Below are 25,176 nucleotides of genomic sequence, written 5' to 3' on the forward strand. Positions count from 1 at the left end.
AGTAATCATCTCAATTGCCTGAAGAACATTGATGTTGGTGGGCACTTTCAACCTAATGTTGATGAGCAACCTCTCAACAAGACGTTTTCGAAAATGCACTTTAGCATTCTGAATAATGCCTTGGTCAAGGGGCTGTAACTGAGATGTGCAGTTAGGTGGCAGAAACATCAGTTTGATGTTTTACAGTCGAAGATCAACAGTGTGTGCTGCGCAGTTGTCTACCAACAAAAGAATTTTTCTTCCCTCTTTCTTCATGTCCTTATCGGTTTTCATGAGCCAGTTTGAGAACAGTTCTCTTGTCATCCATGCACGGGTGTTGCTTGCATAATCAGCAGGAAGCCAAGAAACTCCCTTGAAACACCTGGGAGACTTGTGTTTACCAATGATTAATGGCCTCAATTTTTTTGTTCCTGTGGCGTTGCAAAAATACAACACAGACAACCTTTCATTTGCTTTTTTCCCTCCAGTGCATTTTTCACCCCTATATGCCATTGTCCTGTTCGGCAAAAGCTTGTAAAAAATGCAGTTTCATCAGCATTGAAAATATTGTCTACTGAGTATGATTTAAAAATACTCTCCGACTTTACTTCCTTCCACTGGTTTGCTGCCTCTGAGTCTGCATCTTTGTCCTCCCCACAAACAACCTTCCATGATATACCACGTCGTTCCCGGAACCGGTGCAACCACCCCGAACTGGCTTGGAAGTCTTGAATCTCCATAAGCAATGCAAACTGTTTTGCTTTAGCTTGCAACATTGGGCCAGTTACAGGAACATTATTTGATCGTACTTCCCTCAACCATTTGTTCAAGGCATCTTCCAAACCTTGATGATCGCCGGAACGAAGCCTTTTGCGGTCACAACCAAACAAAGATTCTTCATACATCTTTTCAATATTTGCCCGGTATTTTACAATAGTACTTAAGCTGGATTTACACGACGCAATATGCACGCAATTTCCATGCAATCTGCTAATATTGCATTGCAGCTCACATAAAAAATTCTCAGAATTTCACACGCGATGCAAGCTACGGCGCAATATCTGAGAATAGATCATGCTCTATATTTTGATGCAAGTTGCGCAGAACAAGCACTGTGATTGGTCGTTCTCTGTAGTAAATTTACGCGCGTAGTTGTAAACATAAACAAAAGCAAGCACTTTACAAACATGGAATGGACACCCGAGTGTGTTTTGCGGCTCTTGGATGAATATCAAAAATATCCAGTTCTGTACAACACAAAATCGCCAAATTACCATAACAAACATTTGCGTGAGAAAGCAATACAAGCTGTGGCCACGTCTGTGTCGGAATTACGTGTAAACACGACCACAGAAGATGTAAAAAAACAAGTTTAGAAATCTGCGATCGTGCTTCATCAGATAACATTTACATCATTGTCAGTGCACAAATTGCCTTGTTCCTTTGATTATCCATTTGTACAGAAATGTGGCGGGAACAAAACAGATCGCATGTTTATTGCATGGGGAATTTGCGCTGTGTAAATGAAAGATTGCATGCAATAATTGCACGAGAGCTTGCATGCAAGGAGCTGTGTGAGAAGTGAATTGCATAGTGTAAAACCAGCTTAACAGTCGTCGCAGCAATGCCATATGTCTTCGCAACTGCGACTTGCTTTTTCCCCTTGTCTAGTTCCCTTAATATTTCCACTTTTTCCTTAAGCGTTTATTGCTTTCGTTTCTTTTTATCTCCAGAGTCACTCATTTTGTAGCACAAATACAATGCAGTGTCTAAATAACGTAACCTGAAAATAAACTCAACAATAACAATAAACAATCCCGGCACAGACGTCAAACAGTATATTAGCGTAGCGTAACACTTTTGTCTAAATAATTAATACTTCTCTCAAACTTCCGTGTTTCGATGTATCGAATGGTGTTGTGTTGCTCACGTCGCATACTACGTATGGTTTAATCTATGGTAGTGCGCGCAACTGTTTGTTAACTTTGTTTTGAGGGTTTAGAGGTTAGAAAATACGTCGCGGTGGTATTTGTTAATGTTTGTTCTACAACATTAATCATTTAGCTGGAAATTTATTTACCAGTTTAAGTAAATTTTGGTGTAGTAATGCCACGCTACTAGTAGAATTTATACGTTATAGTGAAAATATGATACTTTAAACTGAAACAGTTTTGCATGGTGAAGATACGATTTTTGGCTGGGACTTAAAAAAAATACGTTAAATTGAAATATACGTTATAATGAGGTACGTTGTACCGGTATTCTACTGTATTCACCTTTTTTTCCAAAGCCTGCTACTCTACATATTGCTCCAGAAAATTTTTGCGAACAGCAAAATACAGTGAAATCCATTGCAATCTATTTTATGAAAAACCTTGAATCTTTTTTTAAAATGCTGTATTCCCAAATTAGTGATTGAGTGAGCTAATATTACATATTTAAACTTTAGTTATTCATGAGTTTTCGTTAACGGCAGTCAGTTAAATTGTATTTTAGTGTGTGTATATATACATACATACACACACAGTAAGTAATATGCTACTGTTATCACATGGTGTTAGATCAATTGTGACTAATGATTCGCAGTTGAAACTATGACGATTATTTCTTTTATTTCCCATCTCAATGGAGTGTCCGTGTTTTATGGTTTGTAGTCCATGGTTGTTGACGTTTATTTTTTCCCACTTCTGGTGCGTGTGATGAAAAGAATACAAATAATATTTTGGTTTCAAATTGGAAATGACATATGCCGTGTTTTGAATTGTTCATGCAAGTTTTTCTGTTACTTTTTAGGTAAGACAGTAACCAAAAAAAAAAAAAAATTGAATACTTGTTTAATGTTTAAAATGCTGCTTATTGTTCATGTTTTTGATTATAAGTCCCATTATGCATCAAATCTATATTGCACAAATGACTTGATCTCAGCAGTGTAATGTTGGTATATGACATACTCACGAGGTATGTCAACAAATATTTGTTATTTTGAAGTGTTAGTATTCAAGGTTGAAACAAACACACATAGTTTATTATACATATCCTCAAATTTGAATATTTGCACAGGCCTACCACTCGAGCCAGCCGGGAATGGAACCCAGTTCCCCTTTGAGAGCTAGTAATCATACCATTCACCCATCACAATCCTCTAATCTGCTAAAGTAGTAATGGCACCTTGGCATTGAACCATCTTCTAACCTTATGAAGTATTGACCCCGTAAAACCATTAATGAAAATTAAATTTTCTTAGGAAATATTCTGTATGCTATACATGCAGTAGCTAATGAGATATCTGTCGCAAATTCAACCAGATTTCTTTAATGGTACATGATATTCAGAGTTCTGAATTAATGTATTAACTCTAAATCTTCAAAGCATTCAGCAACTACGTTATGTCGTACAAACAATACGAATAAGGATCGGTCTCACACACCATGTTGATTATTTTGTTTTCTTGTCCTATTATTCGAGGGATTTTCCCATAAATTACAAAAACTTTTGCATTTTATTTTTTGTCTCAAATTTTCTCAACAGATGTTTACTAAATATATTTTAATAGTGGTAAAAAGTTGTGCAATTGTCAAAATAAAGATCACTGCATGATCTTTTTTAGCTCGAAAATAAAGTTTATTAAGTATCTGCTGAAAAAAATTATGATCCAGAAAAAATGCATACGTATATATGAGGTGCTGAAAGGCCAAGTGGTGTAAGTCAACTTTTGCTACAAACTGAGTTATACACAGTAAAGGACAGTTAAAAGTATTTTCTTTTAAATGGCATAGTGTTTTAAGTCATAGTTCCGTCCGATCACAAGACAGCAGCACAAAATATATGTAATAAATACAAATAAAGTTCTGTTAATAGCCAAACTGGTGTAAGAGGACCAGGGCTGGGACTTAACATGTAAAAAATGGTTTTCTACACGACGTGTAAAATACACGTAAAAAACACGTAATTAATGTAAAAAAAGTAAAATACGTAAAAAACCTTTTTTGCAATTTTATATTTTTATATTTTTTATATGTGGCCTGGTGCCTGTTAATGTAGAATATAAGTCTTTCCACACAAGTGGTGGCCAAAGCTTGACATCGGCATGCAATTGATATGATTGTGGAAGGCAAGTAATGTATAATGTGTATTCTAGGAACATTGTTATCTTATCACTACCTACATGGAAATGCAAGAGGCGAGTATGGATGTCACACTCACATATCACCAGAGTTCCCAACCATATCATATACCGTATTTACTCGTGTATAGCGTGCCCTCGTGTATAGCGCGCACCACGATTTTTGCAACAAATTCCGAAGAAAAAAAAGTTTTTTTTTCCCGTAAATAAATTGTACCTACTAACATTTTGTGGTACCTGTTAAGTAATTACGTATGAAACAAATGATAATTTAAATTGATGTGTGGTGATGCGTCAGGAAAATACTTAAACTCTGCTGTGTAGAAGGAAGATAATGAAGCGCTGTATCGTCACAACTGGTACGTTGGCGGGAGGAAGGGAGGCAGGCAGGAATGTGACACGGAGGACTGGATGACTCACCGGCAGCAGCTGTGACGAAGCGAAGGAAGTGGGAGGGGGGACTGGTGTCAACATTCTCTCTCTCTCTCTCTCTCTTTTTATTTTACTAGCTGTAGAGGGGGAGGTCTAAAAATAAACAAGAGACCTGCGAGCTTGCGCGCGCACGTGTGTGTGTGTTGTGTGTGTGAGAGAGAGAGAGACCAGGTTGTGTGCGTGCGTGCGTGTGTGTGTGAAAGAGAGGCCTTGTTGCTTGTGCGTATGTGTGGGGGCTGGCCAGAAACGTCACCCGTCAGTTAACGACTTCCACTCCTCCCCGCCTCATCTACTCACTTTTTTTTCCCGTGTATAGCGCGCATCCTTATTTTTTTCCTTTACTTGAGGGGAAAAAAGGGCGCGCTATACACGAGTATATACGGTAATATTATAGTGACAGTGAGACACACTTCCTCTTATAGACCAAATTTGGCTAACAAGAAACAGATTCAGTGATGTTATGTTAGCAAGACAAGTCTTCTGTGGTAAGAATCTGAGATTTATTATAACTTCTAATAATGAATCGTGGTGGCAGACTACTTCATAACATATATGGAGAACTTAGTTTTGTTCATATAAAAGTTGAAAATAATTGTGCTAAATGCTGCTTCAGTGAAGTGATAGTAAAAACATTGCAAAGGAGCGTCTCAAAGCTCATAGAAGAATCTGTTGTAGAAAAAATCCACAAGAGCCAACACTCGCAGCATGTTCCCGGCGCCGCTCTACACTCGAGATGTCAGTCGAAGATGAAGAGATGGTGGACAATCCTTTGCAGCAGGAGGATCTACAAACCAGCTGTTGTGGCAGTTCAACATCACATACTGACTTGGATAAGGAGTCTACTGGTTCTGCTAGCCAACCTACAAAACGCTCCCTCAGCTCTACATCTGGAGATACAATAACAAGTTATATTGACACTATGATTGCTTCTGAAAAAAATAAATTGACTTAGCTGTTGCTAAATTTGTTTTTGGTTGCAAAATTATATTTAGTGTTGTGGATAGTATGCATTTTAAGGACATGCTGCAGAAATTGCGCCCTGCCTACCAATCCCCTGGGTGAAAAGTAATTTCTAACAGACTACTTGATGACGTGTACAAGGAAGAATCTAAACATACACATGTTGAGCATGACTCTGTTTTACTCATTGATGGGTGGAAAAATGAATCCAATAATACTAAAAATGTTGTTACAATGCTACACAATGTCAATGCAAGTACTGGAAAACCAAAAAGTTTGTTTTTGGAGGCTTTTGATCTTTCAGGTGATTCAGAGACAGGAAAGAAACTATGTGAAATTGTAGAAGAGGCATCTGAAAAAGCTAAGACACTGTATAACACACATATATATTGTACTGTGTCTGATAATGCCAGCAACATGGTTAAAATGAGCAAATGCCATCAATTATGGCATTCTGCCTGTAACTCTCACACTGCAAATCTGTTGGCTAAGGACCTACCAAAAAACGTGTCTTCAAAGGTAAATGAAGTTCTGAAAACATTCAAACATCCAGATCAGCAGCGCCAACTTTTGTCTTTTAGTGGTTCTAGAGTTTGTCTTGCAGTGGACACTCGCTGGTGCTCTCAACGAGATGCCTGTGCTTCTCTGAAAAGCAACATTACAGCAATGCGTAAAGTGGCAGCTAGCGATGAATCAGCCAAAATTTAACCACAAGTGAAATGTCTTTTATTTGATGAATATTTTCTTTCACAAGTAAATGATACAATTGCGCTCTTAGATCCTGTAAGCCAGCTCATTAATGCTTGTCAAAAGTCAGACAGCAGTGTTGCCGATGCAGTAGAAATGTGGATGTCACTACAGTTACTTGATGGTCATAATGACAAACATAATCATCTTGAGAAGCGGAGAAAACAATCTCTAAATATATACAGCATGTCAGCAAATGTACTTCACCCACAATATCAAGGTCAGAATCTCAATGAAGAACACCACAACCAAGTGGAAGGCTTCATATTGAAAACTTTGGATGCAGAAGGTCTCTCAAGTTTTCAACAGTATCGGGAAAAGGCTGGAATATTTGGTGACCTTATCAACAAAGGAATTAAATCTCCAAAAACATTTTGGTTTTTTGCAAAGAGGCACCATAAGCAACTAGCAGATTTGGCTAACAAATTACTCAACATTCCAGCATCATCTGCGCAATTGGAGAGAGTTTTTTCCAACTGGTCGTTTGTCCATAATGACAACAGGAATCGCCTTTCATTTGAGAAATCAAAAAAACTAGTGCAGGTTTATTACTCTCTTAAAATGAAAGATCAAGCATGTGATAATTATTGACTACCCTTAGTCAATGTAGTGAAGTGGTCGCTTCGTTAATTTATAATTAGTGAATGTTGGAATTTTAAACATATTGTTATTACCATAAAAGAAGCTATTTTGAATTCAAGCAACCTATTACTTATTATTATTGTGTTGTGTTTACAAAAGTTAAAATAGTTTACCCTCAGAAGTTATTCAGAAAACAGCTGTTATTTTCTGCATAGAGTGAGGTGTAGTGAGAAATTCCGTATAATCATATCAAGGAAAGAGATTTAGCATAGCATAACACTGATCAAACAAGTAAATGTTAAAGGTGGAAAAAAACACCTTTTCATAAAAACATTATAACTGATTAACATAATTTGATCAATCATGTAGTATGTGTAGATAGTGAAATATATGTCTGAAGAGTACAGTACATATATGACTAAGTTGTGTTTGTATATGAATGACTTAATTCAATTTGCACTAAATGTGTTGTTTAGTATGTAAAACCTTAACAGAAATAATAATTGAAGTAATGTTCTTTTTAGTCTCAAACCATTAATTTTAATGTTAGTTAATTACACCATGAAGAAAATTGTTTTTTACATTACGTATTTTACATGTAAATTACATGTAAAATACTTACAGGTAATTTACTCACCCAACCCTGAAGAGGACTTACACCACTATGCATCTTTCCAATATCTTTATTAAGAGATGGCAGCATAGTGCAAGGTAAAATATTTGCTAACTCAGACTGTGAGTGTAGAATGAAGTGTCATAACAAAATTGATGAAAAATTAAGAAAACAAGTATTTCAGAACTTTTGGAAAATGGGTGACTTTCGACCGCATAATGCTTATATAGGTGGGTTGGTTAAAGTCTGCAAACCAATTTCACGGCGACCAAGAAATTCTACTAAGCCTCCCCGCCAAAGTGTTTATTTATTTTAGCTGCCTTTTAACGGAGAGTCCACAAGAGTATGTAAAAAATATTTCTTACAAACATTTCAGATATCTGATGGCAGGATGAGCAGGGCTGTAAGTAAAATCAAAGAAGGAAAAGAAGCCGGCCGTGATGGAAGAGGAAATCATCCACCAGGCAATAAAACTTCTCAGGACCGTTTAAATAAGGTGCGTGTTCACATTCAGTCCTTTCCTAGCTACCAATCACATTACAGCCGTTCTCACAACCCAAACAGGCGTTACCTAGCACCTGATATGAACATCAGACTGATGCACGACCTCTATAAGAAGCATTATGCTGAGGAGCCTGGTTTTATTCCAGTTGAAGAACCAGTGTACAGAAGAATCTTTAACACAGAATTTAATTTAGCATTTCACCCACCTAGGACTGATACTTGCACAAGGTGTGACGAGTACCAAATTTTGAAGACTTCAACAATAAGTGCAGATGAACTCAGAAAAATGGAAGTAGAACATGAACTTCACCTACGTAAAGCCGAAAAGGCTAGGTCGTGTCTGCAAGAAGACAGAATACTATCCCAAACTTCAGAAGACACCTATGCATTCACTTTCGATCTTGAAAAAGCTTTGCCATATCCTAAACTTTTGTGTTCTTTGGCGTATTACAAACGTAACTTATACTGTTATAACTTGGGCTGCCATAACCTAGCTTCAGATTGTGCTGTTATGTATGTATGGGATGAGACAGTGGAATCTTAGGGCTCCCAGGAAGTGTCATTGTGTATTGTAAAACATGTCGGGGATTGTACTGGTACAAAGAAACATGTAATCATGTATAGTGATGCTTGTACTGGCCAAAATAGAAACATCAAAACTGCTCTGTCATGTATGAAATTGGTTCAAGATTAATCACTTGAAATAGAAGTCATTGATCACAAATTTATGGTTTCAGGACATTAATTTCTTCCCAACGATTCCGATTTTGGTTCGATAGAACAGTTTTCTAAAGGAAAGTTAATCTACACTTCTGAAGATTGGATGGACATTATCACAAAATCAAGGAGGAAAAAACCATTCATGGTAGTCAAGATGTCTCCGGAGCTTTTCTTCTCAACATCATCTCTAGAAAAAGTGGTAACTAAGAGAAAGAAAAATGACTTGAACAAACAAGTTTCATGGTTAAAAATACAGTGGCTTCAGTACAGGCGATCAAACCCCCTAACAATTTATTACAAGGAGACCTTGAACAAGGACATCGACTTTTGTAGCATAAACTTGGCACAAGGAAAGAGAGTGGGACGACCTGTGCATCAGGGTTTTGCCAACATTACGCAAGAAAAGCTTTACTATGGAGTCAGAACCATCAGTCACAGCAAGAAAAAAGATATGCTAGATCTTCTGCGGTTCACACCACCTATTCACCACGAGTACTTCCTAAGCTTAAAGGAGAATCCTGAAGAACACAATGAAGTTGAACTTGGGCATCTTGAAGAGGATGATCCTGAGTGATGTCTTTGGTGAATGATCACTTACTTCCTTACGAACCATAATACTATTGAAATAAATTATTTTTCATGCCACTTTATGGAACACGTGAATTGTGATTATACATACTCTTTACAATATTTTAAAAAAAGCACTCAATTATTTCTAATAATAATAATAATACCAAGCGATAATTTTTAACATTAATGTATATTGTTGTACGCATTATTTTTCCATTCACATTTATATATAAAGTGGTGTAAGTCACAGATTTTTATTAAAAAGTCTAAAGCCGCTAATGTTTTACTTGTGAGATGTAAGATATAGATTTTATAATTACAGAAGATAAAATACATCATTTGAGAATAACCAGTACCACTGAAATGTGGTAATATTGTCTTAGGAATTTTCTGTCAATCAACAAATTTAAGCCTTCATATCTCAGATGTATCAATTAATGACACCACTTGGCCTTTCAGCACCTCATATATATATATATATATATATATATATATATATGTGTGTGTGTGTGTGTGTGTGTATATGTATATATATATATACATATATATATGATAAATTTACAGAAAAACCTCAAATACTAGTTATGAAAAAAATTATAAAGATGTAGCATGCAAGACAGGGCCCTATATGTATAAAAGAGTTAAAATTATCTCACCTGCAACTTGTTGCCTAGCCTTTTTAATGTTGTTATAGCCAAAGTCAGAGGTTTTTTTAGTTTCCTTAAACACATCTCTTCTGTCAACTTTGAAACTTTTATTGTTGGCACCGGAAGTACGCACAGCAAACTTTCTCCTCTCCGCCCTGTTAGAGCCGTCACCGTAGATGCAATTGGCAACCCGTGGCTCAAACATCACTGTGCTTTCAACCGGTGCACTGCCCTTGGCTTCCACGAAGAAAGGGTCTTTTGTTACGGCTGGAGTTAAAGAAGTAGGGAACAGCTCGTTCTTCGCTCTGCTGAAAACCGGCTGGGCTACACTGTCTAGAGGTGCTGCCTTCATTTCTGGTTTGTTGCTCTTCATCTTGGATTGCCACCTGCCATTCTTGTCCTGTGTGCTGGTCCTGGTATTTCCAACTACTGCATCACTTCCCTTGATTACTTCTGGAGAGATCTTTCTTTTTTTTGGCCCAGTGGTACCTACCTTACCTACTCTGAGCTTTGGATCTTTTTTTGTCTTTTGCTTACTACGTTGAGCAAAGTTAAGATTTCTTGTATTTCCTGCTAGGACCTCTTCTGAACTATGCATAGAATTACAGTCATTATGAACCACCCGTGATACAAGTTTGTCTCCATTATCTTTTCTGTTACTTCCACCAACATCTTTGAAGACAGTCTTATCTGCACTACTTTTAGATTTTTTCTTGATTTTTGATTTTGTTTTGTTTGCCAGAACTTTACCAGTAATATGACTGTTGGAGTTCTGTACATTATCTTTTTTTATCTTGCCAGTTTGTTTTGAAGCAGATTTGGTATTGACAGACTGTGCACTGAGCAATTTTGGCACTGTCTCTTTCCAATCTGGCCACAATTCTCGAAATGTTTTAACTCTGCACACCAACACTTTATATATGGCTAGTTTTGCAAGAATCCTTATCTCCGGGCCTGACATGGTCTAAAACAAAAATATTTCACATTTGACTACAAACTTCCATTTACAACATTCATTAACACAATCTCTAAGAGAGATAAGAAACCCTCAAAAAATTGTGAGTACAAATTACCTTTATTAGTGCTATAACTATACAAAGTTTTGACCAAAAAAAAGTTAAATAATGTAAAAATATATTTTGTGTTACAGCTCAGAATAAAATCAGCACTGAATATCAAGCAAAATGCAAAGAAATTAAAAAGCAAATTAGCAGCAGCATTAACCTAAAATCCTTAATTCTGTGAACACTTTTGAATGCTAGATTCCTCCCCTAGCCGTGCACAGGTTCGTGCTGCTCTCTACTGCTACAGCCATGGACCCTACCATACAACAAAAAAAAGAGCCTTCTCGGATCTCTTTCTGTGCATCGACTACCTTTACCTCCCAAGGCCAGCCAGGAGGGATGGAAACCAACCGTTGCGCTCAAGTCAGTCTTACACGAACGGCATTGTCGTAACTCAGGAATTTATTTTATTACTCGTTTGGTAGCTTAAATTCATCCTATCTCATAGGCGTGCGCACGGTAGGTGCCACAGGTGCCTTGGCACCACCATTAGGGTTAACGTTATTTTGTTTTTTACAAGCAGAAATAATACATACTTACAAAAATCCGTATTATTTCCAAAAAAATATGTTTTCCATTCGTGTCGAGTTACAGATATGTGCTCATAACACTATCAGTATATCAATTATCAATCGAACCAACTATACACACGGAAACAAGCCAGTTGCAATTACTTGTGTTGTACACGCGGGCCGCGGCTACGAAACTTCTGAAATGTAAATACTTCTCCTAGTTCTCCTCGAATTACATAGAATGCGCGCTCGGTGTCCACTGTTCACTCCACTCGGCAGGCGCACGGAATAATAGCCGCCATCCGCCAGGGTTTATTTAAAAAAAGAGAGAGAGTTTAGTTAGTTAAAAGGATAGGCTTACTCGATGACTTACATGCAGTCGCCGACAAAACATTTTTGTTGTATTCCAAAAGTTAAAACTTCTGCCCACTCTTATTTGTGTATTTTTATTATTTTAATATTTTACATATTTAAGGTATGTTACAAAAACTCCCTTGATTTGTTGATTTTAAAACTTAACATTTGAGAATGTTTTTTCTAGCATTTATTTGGCGTCTTCAGAAAACATGTAAGTACGGTTTTTCAAAGTCACCAGCATGAATTCCGTGCAAACAATTTGTGCAATTTACTTTATGGCTCAACAAAGCTTAAAACTGTAAATAGTTTAGTAGTTTTCCTGGTGATTGTAACGTTCAAAGCCATAATTTGTCATAAAAAATGTTAAAATTTTTACATCTGTGTATTTAATGTTTTTGTTCGGAAACACCTTAAATAGCACCATTTTGCGCTTTCAAATCCAAGTTTTTCCGGGGGAGGACCCCCGGACCCCCCGCTTTAGGCTCGGGGTCCGTGAATGACAGGGCTGTTGTGTAATCTGGCACCACCACTACTGAAGTCCTGCGCACGCCTATGTCCTATCTTTTTGCAATTTCTATCCAATAAATATTATGCCCCTCATGGTTTCGTGTAATTTTTTTAATTCAATATAAGGGTGTAACTGGAATCTAAATATTTGTTTCATTTCATAATTTATCCACAAATACATGTATAAACTTCTTTCAGATACATATATAAATTTAAAGACCTTTGCAAAGGCATGGCTGAAGAAATGTTATTAACGATGTGGCATGGCTAAAAAAAATGTAACTGCGCCAATAATTTTACTCTTGCGCTTTAATATCCTTATGTGCTACTTCAGAACATTGAAACATGAGTGAAAAGTGAACACCATGCTAAAACAAAGAAAAATTTAAAAACAATTCTTTTTTGCTGGCACAATTTTAACTAAAATCAAAAAATCCACTTATATCATTATTGCTAGTCAGCCAGTTTTTAATGCCTTGTTTTAGGGATGATACTGTTCGTGTTTGTTCAACTGAACCAATTTTTCAGGTAAATTTGCCAGTAATTCACTTTAGACTTCTAATTTGACTAAAAAAATAAGCAAACCATTCAGAACAAAGCTTTTTCCTCCATATGCATGCACATTAATTAATTGTGGACAAGTTCCAATGGATGTTATGACACCAATTTCCTTATTTGAGTGCTGACAATAAATTGCACTGTGTAGTATAAACATGATTTTGTTGACATTAACTATAGTTCCACCAGTCTTAAAAAAAATCAATGCATTTGTTTGAGACAGCACCCTTTCCAAACAGCTAATCCAAGCTTTTCAACCAAAATATTTCTCTTTAATTTGACATTTTTCCCAACAAACACCTAGCAAAAAAATTTATCTAGTATTTTTCTGGAGTTTAGAATTGTCTTCTTGCAAAGCCTTATTTAACTTTTTTTAATGTTGGTACCAATTCTTTTAGAGCATGAAACTCACGTATTTTTCTATATCTACATTAATTACTTTCCTATGCTTTGTTTTTTCTCCCGAGGGTGTCAAAAAATCAAAATGATTTTGCTCTTTCCCTGTGTCAGAATTTATTCTAATGTTGATGTTGAAACACCTGGTGCAGCGCCAGTTGTATGTCAAAATTTCACTGAAATGTGTTACAGTATTGTAAACTAATCCTCCTGTGCTTTTCCCTGCAATCATTTAACAGATTTAATACACCATTTAAATTCTGATGTAGAAGCCATTCCGTAGTTCAGATCTTGTAATTCGGACCGCACACAAGCCAGCAGGCAGCTGCTTCACCAACTGCTCCAATTTCTGAAGAGCTAAACACATGACCACCTGTTGATAGTGGGTCTGCGCAGGTTCATTTGCCTCTTGTCACATTATAAGTTCATGTGTTGACAGCTACGTTGAAAATTTGAGGGCAAGTCTAACTGTACAGTATTTTGGATCAAAGAGTACGGATACAGATACTGTCCATTACGGATACGGGTGTCAAAATAAAGACATTTAATTGTCTGATGCAGATGTCAATTCTTACCTCGATTCCAACTCTGGATCATTGGTTTACAAAATTTGTGGTTTTAAGTCACAGTTTTAGTACAAAACACTCTATTACAAAACTATTGTGCCTTGTTACGTTCCAACAGAAAAAAAATACTTTATATGTAACTAGTCTACATGAAAATATTTACAGTATTTATACACTTCAATCAACACTGTAGCAATTGTTAGATGAAATAAAATTCTAATTATCAGTACACAAGACAATTTTAAAGAACTCCAATCACATCTAGCTGCATGGAATCCATAAATTAAATAAATAAATAAATAAATAAATACCTACTAATAAATAACTACAGTCAAACCTCATTATGACAAACCTGAAGGGACCATAATTTTAGCACTTTGTAATAACGAGGGTTTGTATTAACTAGGGATGGGCCGGTCGAATCCTCGAATCCTCGAATCCCACCGAATCTCTAGTATTCGAAAGATTCGAAATTCGAGGGAAAAGATTCGGGATTCGAGGAAAAATATTGATATAAATGTAGTACTTTAAAAACTTAAATGCTTACAATTTACTTGGCCTGTTTACGTTTTCCTTGGAACACATCCTATTGAGGTACAGTAGAACCTCGTTAATACGTGATGGTCAGGACCGAGATAATCACGGATTACCGAATTTCACGGACTAGCGATTAAAAGCCCGGAAGGTCTTGTCAAGCTTCTCAGACACCGGCGTGCAGCTGGGTTAAGGCCGTTCACGGTAAGGGCCGGCTGTCTTCGAATTAGTGTCTCGGCTTAAAAATGTCTAGCCATTAGTTCACGGTCATTTACAACAGCAGAAGAGAGAAAGATAAGATCGTGCTGACCTTGCACCCCCCCCCCCCCCCCCCCTCTTCGTACAGCCGAATGCCAGCCAGACACGTCACTCGCCAGGCGCCTGCCGTGCGTTGGCGGGTGGAAACAAACAAAGGGAGACGGGAAGCAGACGTCAGGACATCCCCCTCAAGTTTAAAGAGTAACAAATGTGACAGCTGAAAAGGGGGGCGACACAAAGGGTCGGTACAAACAGCGTTGCAGAGTTTGGCGGGCCACGCGATGGCTTGTAGTGTTTGCCGGCCGCCGGCCCGCGTGACGTTAATTTTAAGCGCTGACAATTTTTACTTCTCTTTTTTTTCTTCTCTTTTAAATCGTCCCGGATTATCCGATTCCCGAATTAGCGCATCACGGATTAACGAGGTTCTACTGTATTGTACTTTTAATTCGTTATTATATAAAAAATGATGAAGCATGTACTGATTTGGGAAACTTACTTTATATTCATGAACATGGATGCATTTGTATTTGTACACATGTATTTTAATCGCAATTCAATTTTAAATATTCTGATACACATTCTATTTATGAATTTTTTTTAGGACCAAGTTTGGTTTGTGTAGACTACCAACATTAAAATATGTATTATCTGAGAATTCCATGATGGCCAACCAATGAATTTGTTAGCCAATCATTTTGAGCAACATAAAAAATAACTAATATTAATATAAAAAATTTTAATGGGTAAACTAGAGAAAACACCCCGTCATTTTTAACTTAGGGCATATTAATCACTATGCTGTAGTGAGGCTTAATTTTAAAAGACGCACAACAATATTTCTTATGGCCTAAAACCATTGAATACAAGATGGCGCCTTTCAGTTTCCATTAAATATTTCAGGAAAGCGTTTACCTTCATTTGGGACTTTAAACAAATGTCAAGTTGGTAACTACAAAATATTGTTCCGTCGGATGTTGAATTTTGTTTTCCGATTTCCGTGGATACATGAATCACTGTACTCACAGATAATGCCTGAATGCCTTAAATCCACTAAGTCGGATTCTACAGCAATTGATGAAGTGACCAGATTCTTACGTGATCCTACAGTTAACCCAGAAATAAACATTCTCGAATACTGGAAAACTCAGTCTGCGTGTTCACCCAGGCTACATAAACTGTCCAAAAAATATTTGTGTTCACCACCTGCGACAGTGTTCTCTGAACGTTTGTTCAGCACTGCAGGAAACATATGTGACCAAAAATGGAATCGTCTTGATCCAGACCGTGTCAAAATCCTTGTTTTTTCAAATAAAAATTTAAAGGGTTAAATAATTCTGCATAATGTTTAATTTTTTCTCTTAACTTATAAATTATTTTATAATTAACCCTTGAGAACTGGATTCGGATTCGAGGGGTGGATTCGAGGTACTGTTTGGGATTCGGATTCGAGATTCGGATTCGAGAAAAATGGGATTCGAACCATCACTAGTATTAACCAAACTATTGGGATATCATGACAAAAAAAAATTGATTGAAATACACACCGTTGGTAGTATAAGCTGGCTTCACTACATGCATGACAATATGTGAACACTGAAGAAAACAAACACAATGCAACACTTACAGAATAAATCATAATACAAACTTCAATAAACTTAGATTCATGACACATTTTCTATTCAAACATTTGGTTTAAAAAAAGCATCAATTCTGGTTTGCACTATCTTTTTCTTATAGGCATTGTTTACCACATTTAACTTTGGTCGTATCTACTGCTGCCGACTCCCTACACATAGTTTTGCCAACAAGATTGTTGCGATCCTTAAACCGTTGTAGCCAACCATTGCTGAACTTGAAGTCTGAAATTCCTAACCTCAATGCTAGGTGGTTTGCCTTCTTCTGAATCATAGGTCCAGAAATTGGCAAGTTTGCTGCACGCATATCTTAAAACCACTGCAACAAGGTAGCTTCCATTTCTTGATGTTTTGGGCCTCACATTCTTTTTCTTGTTGATAATCTGCACGAACTCGCAAAAGCCGATTCAATCTTTTCACGATTTTTTAGTATTGTCGACAACGACGATTGCGGGATGTTAAATTCTCTCGCAATTTCAGTTTTCGTTCTCTCTCAATTGTCTACTTCTTTGATAATTTTAACTTTAACTTGCAATGTAAGTTCGTTGCGTTTACGTTTCGCAGTCATATTACAAAACAACTAACACTCAAAATTGAGGTTATGATACACGTGCGTGAACAATGAAAAATATCAGAACTTTTTTCCATAGATTTTTTAAACTTCTACGTATGTACACTTCCGACGACTAATATTAATACGGTCTAGAGTTCTTTCCTTTTCGCTTTCCGTTTACAACATGGCATCTTTTCTAGTTTGGTTACTAACATCGCCACTAGAGTTAAACTTTTCATCTTGTTTTTCGACCAATTTGCGCTGTAGGATACATACATGTATCTTTGGAGAAACGTTTGTTTACATGACGGTTATGAAGACGATTTACTTTAGACTTTGGCGGTGAAATTCATATTAACCGTTTACTTATACACGTTAACAGCTACTTGAGGGATCAAAACAACTTCGTAATTCATATTAACCGTATTTCGTATTAAAAGTACTGAATAACATAGGAAATCATACTTTATTTTCCGGGACTGTGAAAGTACTTCGCATAAACGGGAATTTCGTACTAAGCGTATTTGTATTAATGAGGTTTGACTGTACCTACTAAAAATTCTTTTTACAAAGTTGGAAAATAATTATTGGCATTTCTGAGTATAGGTGTAACAGGGTGGGCACTATCCTGCAGTATCAAATTCCAGGTTTTTTTCAAGGGTTATCAAAGTTATCTCATTGAATGTTCAGACCTAACAAAAACTCCATATCTCAAATATTACATTGAAATAAATTACATTGTGTATTTACAGTCAAATTTTGATAAAATATTTATTGTGAAAATAATTTGTTATAATTTACATGGTGCCTTTAATATCAATGCATTAATAAGAAAATATAATTTTAACCAAAGTCAAATATAATTACACATTTATAGCAAAGTATGCCAGTTTAATTAAACATTGTACTGATTAGAGTTCAAGGAGTCACAATTCCTCTGACTTCTAGCACTGTGGTACTGGTTCAAACATCATCTTGAACAGTTATTTTTTATTAATTTGTCAGCCAACTCCCAGTAAGCCTTCTGACAAATGGTGGGAATTAAAAGTTTTGAACATCTGCTACTAGTGTGAGGCAAGGTTATAGTGCATACACTTACTTACTTCCATAAAAGTTGCAATTAGCTTTAATTTTGTCAGATATTTGAGAAATAATAGATAGAAAAAAATAATCCTGACACAATTAATAGTGTAATATGTGATGCATATCGTTTTTTAGGGTTTTACATCCACTGAGTCCCTCCAGTTTTCTACATGTTAAATCTCTATCATGAGATTACCATGGTTTTAAAACTGTGTTGTGCATGCAGTCGTTTATGGTAGGTGAAAACTGGTGAAAGAAAAATGATGCAAAACAGAAAACCTTCAGCAGTTGTAAGTTATCTGTTCACATCTAAAGCAGAGGGTGAGGAAGTAAACACAGTGGTCAGAAGTAGCATAAAGTGAAAAAGTAGTGGTAAACAATAGAGGAAAAAAGTAGTGAAGGAGAAAAAACCTGGCATTGAGCCTTGATTCTCGATAAAGACAACACTTGCAGATATATATAGTCAACTAAATGATTGCTGGGATTCTAAAGTGTTATTGTAAAATAAGTATTTAATGAATATAGATGTGTGGGATCTTGAAAGGTTCAGAAAAATATAAAGTTTTAGACTTAGCATAATACACTTTAATAAGGTTGCCAGTTTTGCTCATGTGATGTCTAGATGGTGTTCAGTCTCCTGCCATGTCTTCTGATTTGAGTCCACAGTTACAGTATGACGAATGTAGCTTCATCACCTGGTTGCGTCTCGGTCATTAGATTGCTTTTGCACGCGTGTGCGGGGCTGTATAACTTATCCTGGAGTGGTTCGGTGAGTTGGTGCTAGGAGCCCCTGTTGCTGGACGTCCGGGCGAGAAGTACTGCTTGGCCGGAGGTTGGCAGCACTGGGCGGAAGTGTGGACGTTTTAGCAGTTCCCATTGTCGCCAAGCGAATGCACTGTGTTGTAGAAATATAAGCTTGGAGGTGGCCATGAAGGCCAGTCGTGTGGTGACCTGATAAAATTGAAGATTGCAATTTCAGTGAAAAAATAACTAAATGTAAGCCGCCTACGATGAAGACTTCATGTTTGACGATTGAAGTTGAGGAGTTTGCTGCTCGTGTATTGGAGTGAACGTAGTGTTTCCCAGGTGGGAAAAGTGTGGCGCAATTTCAATTACAATAGTGGCTGTTTCTGGCATTGTGAATTTGTGCAAAATTTGTTATCTGCAGTTTTTTTCTTCTGTATGCGAAAGCATACCATTTTGTGGCAAGCTGATAGAGGGATACGAGGATGAAGAGTTATATTAATGAAATCCAAGCACACGACTTCGAGCTGTGAGGGGCGTGGCTGTTAGGTATGTTTTTCGACATAGCTAGCATGAGAGAAGAGGTTATATGGGCTATGCTTTTCCTTGGGCTGCTTTATCCAATGTAAGTAATTCCTCCCTTTCTGTAATCATGATGGGTGTTGCGGCCTACACAAGGCACTGTATTCTGAATCAATTATTTTGGTGGCAGCTGCACTGGCAAACAAAGTTTTGATTACATTAAATTGTGTTTTTATGACTGCTTGAGTTTTTAAACTGCCTTTCGGTGTAAAACACGGAAGCCATATTGTTTCTGTGGTATTAAATTTTACTTCTAAGCCCAAAAGACTGGCATTGAGTGATATTTTGTGATTAGGACAACAGCAAGCTGTGGCTGATTTTTGAGTAAATTATACAAGTAATATACTTTTTATGGCTTGGTTAAGTGTGAAACACCTATCTAAGTGAGACTAAGTTTCTGCCAGACAGTACAAGCTAGTAATATATGAGTTGTAATATTTTTTTGGATACAAGTTATTTTAATGAGATCTTATGGATTTGGAGACAGAATAAAAGGGGTCATAATAATACACTTTCAAGATATATTTTTTTGAACTACAGGTCTGTTAAACAGGGACATATTTTATACATAATTATTTATAGAGATGTTGGCTGGTGTGTTTAACCTTTTTTTGAATTTGTTGAGTTGTAAAGTGGTTAGGCACATATAATATGAAGTTAACACATATACCATGTTTAACTTGCTTATAATATTGAGGAAATTATATCTGGGGTGTGATTTTTACCTGTACCTGTACCTGATTTTTACAGACTTGGTTAGGTTCACAGGTTGCTTGGCTATGAGCTCGGAAAATTAAACGAGCATTTGCAAGTTGGGCCTGAGTCTTGATATGTCTCTCTTGGGATAGTACTATTAAGCTGTATGCTGTGAATTGGGTTAGGTACAGGCTAAGATGAATCATAACTTTGATTGCTGCAGGTACCCTTGTACAAAAAGAGAGCTTTTGCTGGCTGCTTGTCTGTTTGTGAACATTAAGAAACCTCTCCATGTTTTTATTTTTTCATGGCATTTAATTGCATTAATTCTAGAGTGAGAAACATCCACATTATTCACAGAAACAACATAACATTCTATCATTTTAAACAACCATATGCCTTTTGGAGTATAATTTTTAAACAAATGTGCATGTAGTTAACACCTACTGAATTATACACTGGAAAATTGTACAACATTGAAACCATTGACAGCATACCTGAATCAGTCACATGTGGTGAGGCCATTTTCATTCAAAATATGGTCTAGCTGTTAGACAGCTGGGGTATGATGAAAACAATTGCACAGATTTTCAGGCAGCGGTTTCAATTTGGTCCAAAACTGACGCTTTCATTTCATATCACCATAGCAACTTCAATTTATTTGCAATATTATTATTATTATTATTATGGTCACAAGAAAAAACCTCATAAATCTTATTATATCAACTGTGGTATCATACAGAAGAATGAAAAGTGTTATTTAAGAAGATGATTATTAGTTAAATGAGAAATGTACTTTTTCAAAACTAAGAACTACCAAAGCACTTCTCACACATAACTGTACTTGAAACTTTTGTTTTTTGTCCCACTGTTTTTTTGAACAAGCTAATTAAATTAATGGCACATCTTTTGACCATATTGAATGAGTTTATATTAGTTTTCACAGCATTATAACTTTTTTAAAGACTGGTTCAACATATCAACACACTGTGTGTCCAAGTACATATAGTAAATTACCACATTGTAAGGTTCCTTTTTTTTTAAATGTTTCATTTGTATATTTGTACTAGCTGCCCAACCCGGCTTCGCACGGTTGTATTAATGGGGGGGGAAATGAGACCAAATCTCTTATTTACAGTTATAATAAATGAAATAAAATGAAAATTAATTAATTTTGACAAAAACTTAATACAATGCTTTGTAATGTACCGAAGAAAAAACGAATAGCACCAATGGTTTCCCGAATCTCGAGCACGCAATGTTGTCATGGAGACGAAGTACCTACTGTTTCCCAGGCTTAAACACCAATCAACATTCATAATCAGTTTATTATTAATTATAAATTATTAAGACCATTAATTATATATATAAATATATTAAGATTTGGTTATTTGCAAATATATAAAATTCCTGGCTTATATCATGGTTCGCTGGGGAGAGCCATGGACTTGAGCACTAAGAACTGTTGGGACTGTAGAGGATGCAGAGGAGCGGTACGATTGGAGTGAGCTGCTGTGTAAAAAAAACTAGAGTGAGCCACGGACTGAGCTGGACAGAGTGTTTGTTGGCTAAGCCACCAGCAAGTACATTCTTGAATCAGCAACAAGTGTGTTGGGTCAGCAAACAAGTGAAAGACGTGGGTCAGCCACTAGTGTGCTAGGAATCTGAAAGTGGTGAGTTTGAAGGCCGCAGGAGTGAGTACCCTCAGGACTCATCCGAGTTGAAGAGTGTGTTGCAGTAGTATAGGATGGACTGTGAGACTGCCGTATTGCCTGTATTGCTGCACCTAGGAAATTAATTTAGCAAGCTGTAGTCCGTCTATTACAGGTGTAAAGTGTTGTGTTAGTTATGCTCAAGAGAACTTACAGTTGAGCAGAACACTTTCTGTGAATATCATGTGTAAAAACAACTGAGTGAAATGATAAATGAAGAATGTTTACTGTCTATATCATGTTAGAAGTTATACAGCAAACAGATATAATAATGAATAGTTAGCGTATGATGTGTAATTAATATAAGTCAGTGTGTTTAACTAATGTGTACAAGCAGGAGACACAAACATGCACAATTCCCCTTAGCTAAAAAATTATAAAAATTAGTTAAAAATGAATAATTAGGGTGATGAATTATTAAAAAAAATTACTTATTTGCAAGATTTGTGCAAAGAAAACATAAAATTCCAATGATTCAATTCAGTAAAATTACTAAAGAAAATTATTTATTACTGAAATTACTTTGATAAAGGCTCAACCTTGTTACCATTACCAATTCTCTTTGGCTTCTACAATGAATGTAAAACTGTTAGATTAAAAAATGTTAATAAATTAAGTTTAAAGGGTTCTCAGAGATATTAAAGTTTCAAAATATTGCATGAAATTGCTCATTATATAGCTGGCAGATCAACTGGAACTTTGATTCAAGACCTCTGATGTTTGTGGTGATAATATGCAAATTTTTTATGGGGAAATCTCGACCCAAAGGAAAAATTTGAATTAATTATAGCCATATGCTGGAGAACGCATCATTGAGGATCTGGCAATGAACTAACTAGTCCCGTGGCTGGGCTCCAGAGGCCCCTCTGGAACTATGCATGGTTCACACCTTTCACATACATCAAAATTAAGGGGTTTTAATGAGCCCTTTATGGTTTTTAACTACTTCAGATATATGAGGGGGTTAGAATGAAAGTGAAGTCACTAATTTCAATATAATGAGTTTATTGGACTTTCACTTAATTTTTCATGTACTTCTTTTAATTATAAAGTGAGGTAAGTCAGAGCTCCATTTATTACTCAACAGATAGCAGCACTTGTTTTACTGCTGAACATGAGCTTTGATCTGTTCAGAGCAACAATGACGTAAGTCTGACTTACTCTATGCTCACACTAAACCTCTTGGAGAAGCAGGCAGCCCATAGAGGAAATAAGCACATCTGTGTTGGCAATATTGTTACCAACTTGCAAGGCGTTGTTTATATTGTGTTTAGTTTTGAAAATGGAGTGCAGTGAAAGCAGTGATGAAGATATGTATGACAATGATAAAGACTAGTATCTTCCAGATTCTTCTGCAGGTTTGTAATGAAATGTTTTACCGAATAATGTAAACAAAACTAATATAAGTCATTTTATGAACCTATAGAATATGTGTATCTGCTATATAATAATGTGTAATATTAAGGCACAAAAATCTATTTCTAACCACAGATGACTCTGAAAAGACTGACATTGCAGAGTATGTCCAGAATGTAATAGAAGATGTAGGAAATACCTCAGTTGCTGATGCGGGATTTTGCTCAACTGCTGATGTACGAAGCGAAGATAATCATGCAGCAACAATGCAAAATTTAGGTTAGTTAGAAAGACAAATTCTTTACGAATTGACTTCAGGTGGGTACATTATGATACTAGAATTCGTAAAACACTATTCAAATTGAAGTTAAACTGAGGGCGGTTTTCAACATAAACATTTAACAGTGTTACCTGGGCTAGAGTTATGTTAACAGAAAAGATTTTTAAGAGACCTACCTAATGAAGGGCTGTTAAACACTATCCATTCCACTCTATAGGTACAAAATATTTCAGTAAAATTTTGAATTCTCCACACTATTTTCTCTCTTTTTGTAGCAGATACTGTTTATTTTGTCTTGTATATAAACACATTATTATTGTGGTATTATTTTCCGAATAAATAAACAAATCCTATAAAAGTCTTCCTTTTTTCAGACATTTTTGGAGAAGACCAGAAGCAGAAAGCGTGAAAGGAAACCCAGTACCTATGTGGAAGCAAGCTGCTGCTAAAATGTTGAGAAATTCAGGCCAGGTGTACACGAATAAAAAACAGTACTAATGTTGAAGGTAAGAAGTTTATCAATGTTGACTGCCATTGTAGGAAAAGATGTGTTGAGACCTTTAGTGAAGAGGAAAGGAGGAGAATGTTTGAAAACTTTTGGAAGATGGGTGATTTTGGCAAACAAAATTCTTTTTTATGTGGGTTAGTCCATCGAGTACAAATAAAACAAATTAGACCACAAGATGGAAGTAGGAAACCTAGGGGTTGTTCACATGTATATCACTTCCAAAACAATTATAGCACCTCTGCTGTGTGCAAGAAGTTCTTTGTCAACACTTTTGGCATATCAGATGGGAGAGTGTTACGAGCAATACAGAAGATAAAGAATGACAAATCTCCAGGAGAAGATCAGAGAGGAAAACATGTCCCCCCCAGTGTACAAGATATCAGATCATCGGAAACAGATTGTCATGGACCAAATCAAGAGGTTCCCAGCATATCCTGGCCACTACACCCGGAAGGACAATCCAAATAGATTTCTGAATCCCAAGCTGAATATCAGAAAAATGTATGAACTGTATACAAACTTTTGTAGGGAACAAGATTTTGAACCAGTAAAAGAACATTACTACAGGCACGTGTTCAGTACTGAATTTAACTTACATTTCCACAAACCACGAAAAGATACATTTATGACATGCGACAAGTATCAACAATCGTTGAGTGTTGAAGATGACCCACAAAAGATAAATGTGTTACAGGTGAATCATGAACTCCATCTAAGAAGAGCAGAGAAAGCTCGATCTGCTTTACACGGGGATGCAGAGAAGTCTAAAATTGATTCTAGTATCTGTACACTTACCTTTGATCTTCAAAAAGCATTACCGTTCCCAAAACTTTCTGTTTCTGAAGCTTACTACAGGCGGAATATGTATGTATACAACTTGGGAATACATAATGTAGGGACTGGAGAAGCTACAATGCATGTCTGGGATGAATCTATTGCCTCTCGTGGTTCACAGGAGATAGCAAGCTACCTTAGATGTTTTATTAAAACTACTGCTGCAAATAAATCACACATTATACTTTTTAGTGATGCTTGTAAGGGACAGAATCGTAACTTGAAGGTGGCTTTATCTTTAATGAAAATCACCCAAGAAGAAGACACAGCAGTGTCTATTATTGACCGTAAGTTTATGGTATCAGGACACTCTTTCTTGCCAAATGATGCTGATTTTGGACTCGTAGAAAAACAGATAAAAACAGGCAAAAACAGCAACAATTTACATTCCTGAGCACAAAAAGGACAAACAAATTTTCGGTAGTATAGATGCAAGTAGACGATTTTCTGTCTACAGAGTCCCTTGAGCGGTGAGTCACAAAGCGGAAAAAAAGTGTAAATGGTGAACCTGTAAATTGGTTAAAAATCCAGTGGCTGAGGTATGAGAATACAAAGCCATTTTCCA

At 36.4% G+C, this 25,176-nt stretch overlaps 1 protein-coding gene across 1 annotated transcript in view; it reads right to left on the reverse strand.

Annotated features, from left to right (window-relative positions):
- The window catches only part of LOC134527201 (serum response factor-binding protein 1-like), a 57,720-nt gene that overhangs the window by 2,186 nt on the left and 30,358 nt on the right, over positions 1-25,176 (reverse strand). The window contains exon 3 of the mRNA XM_063359657.1: positions 9,887-10,841. Coding sequence (XP_063215727.1) covers positions 9,887-10,838 — 952 coding nt within the window. The 5' untranslated portion in view covers positions 10,839-10,841. The remainder of the gene's footprint in view (positions 1-9,886; positions 10,842-25,176) is intronic.

Source organism: Bacillus rossius, chromosome 1 (assembly GCF_032445375.1).
Source record: "Bacillus rossius redtenbacheri isolate Brsri chromosome 1, Brsri_v3, whole genome shotgun sequence".
Taxonomy (NCBI): Eukaryota; Metazoa; Arthropoda; class Insecta; order Phasmatodea; family Bacillidae; genus Bacillus; species Bacillus rossius.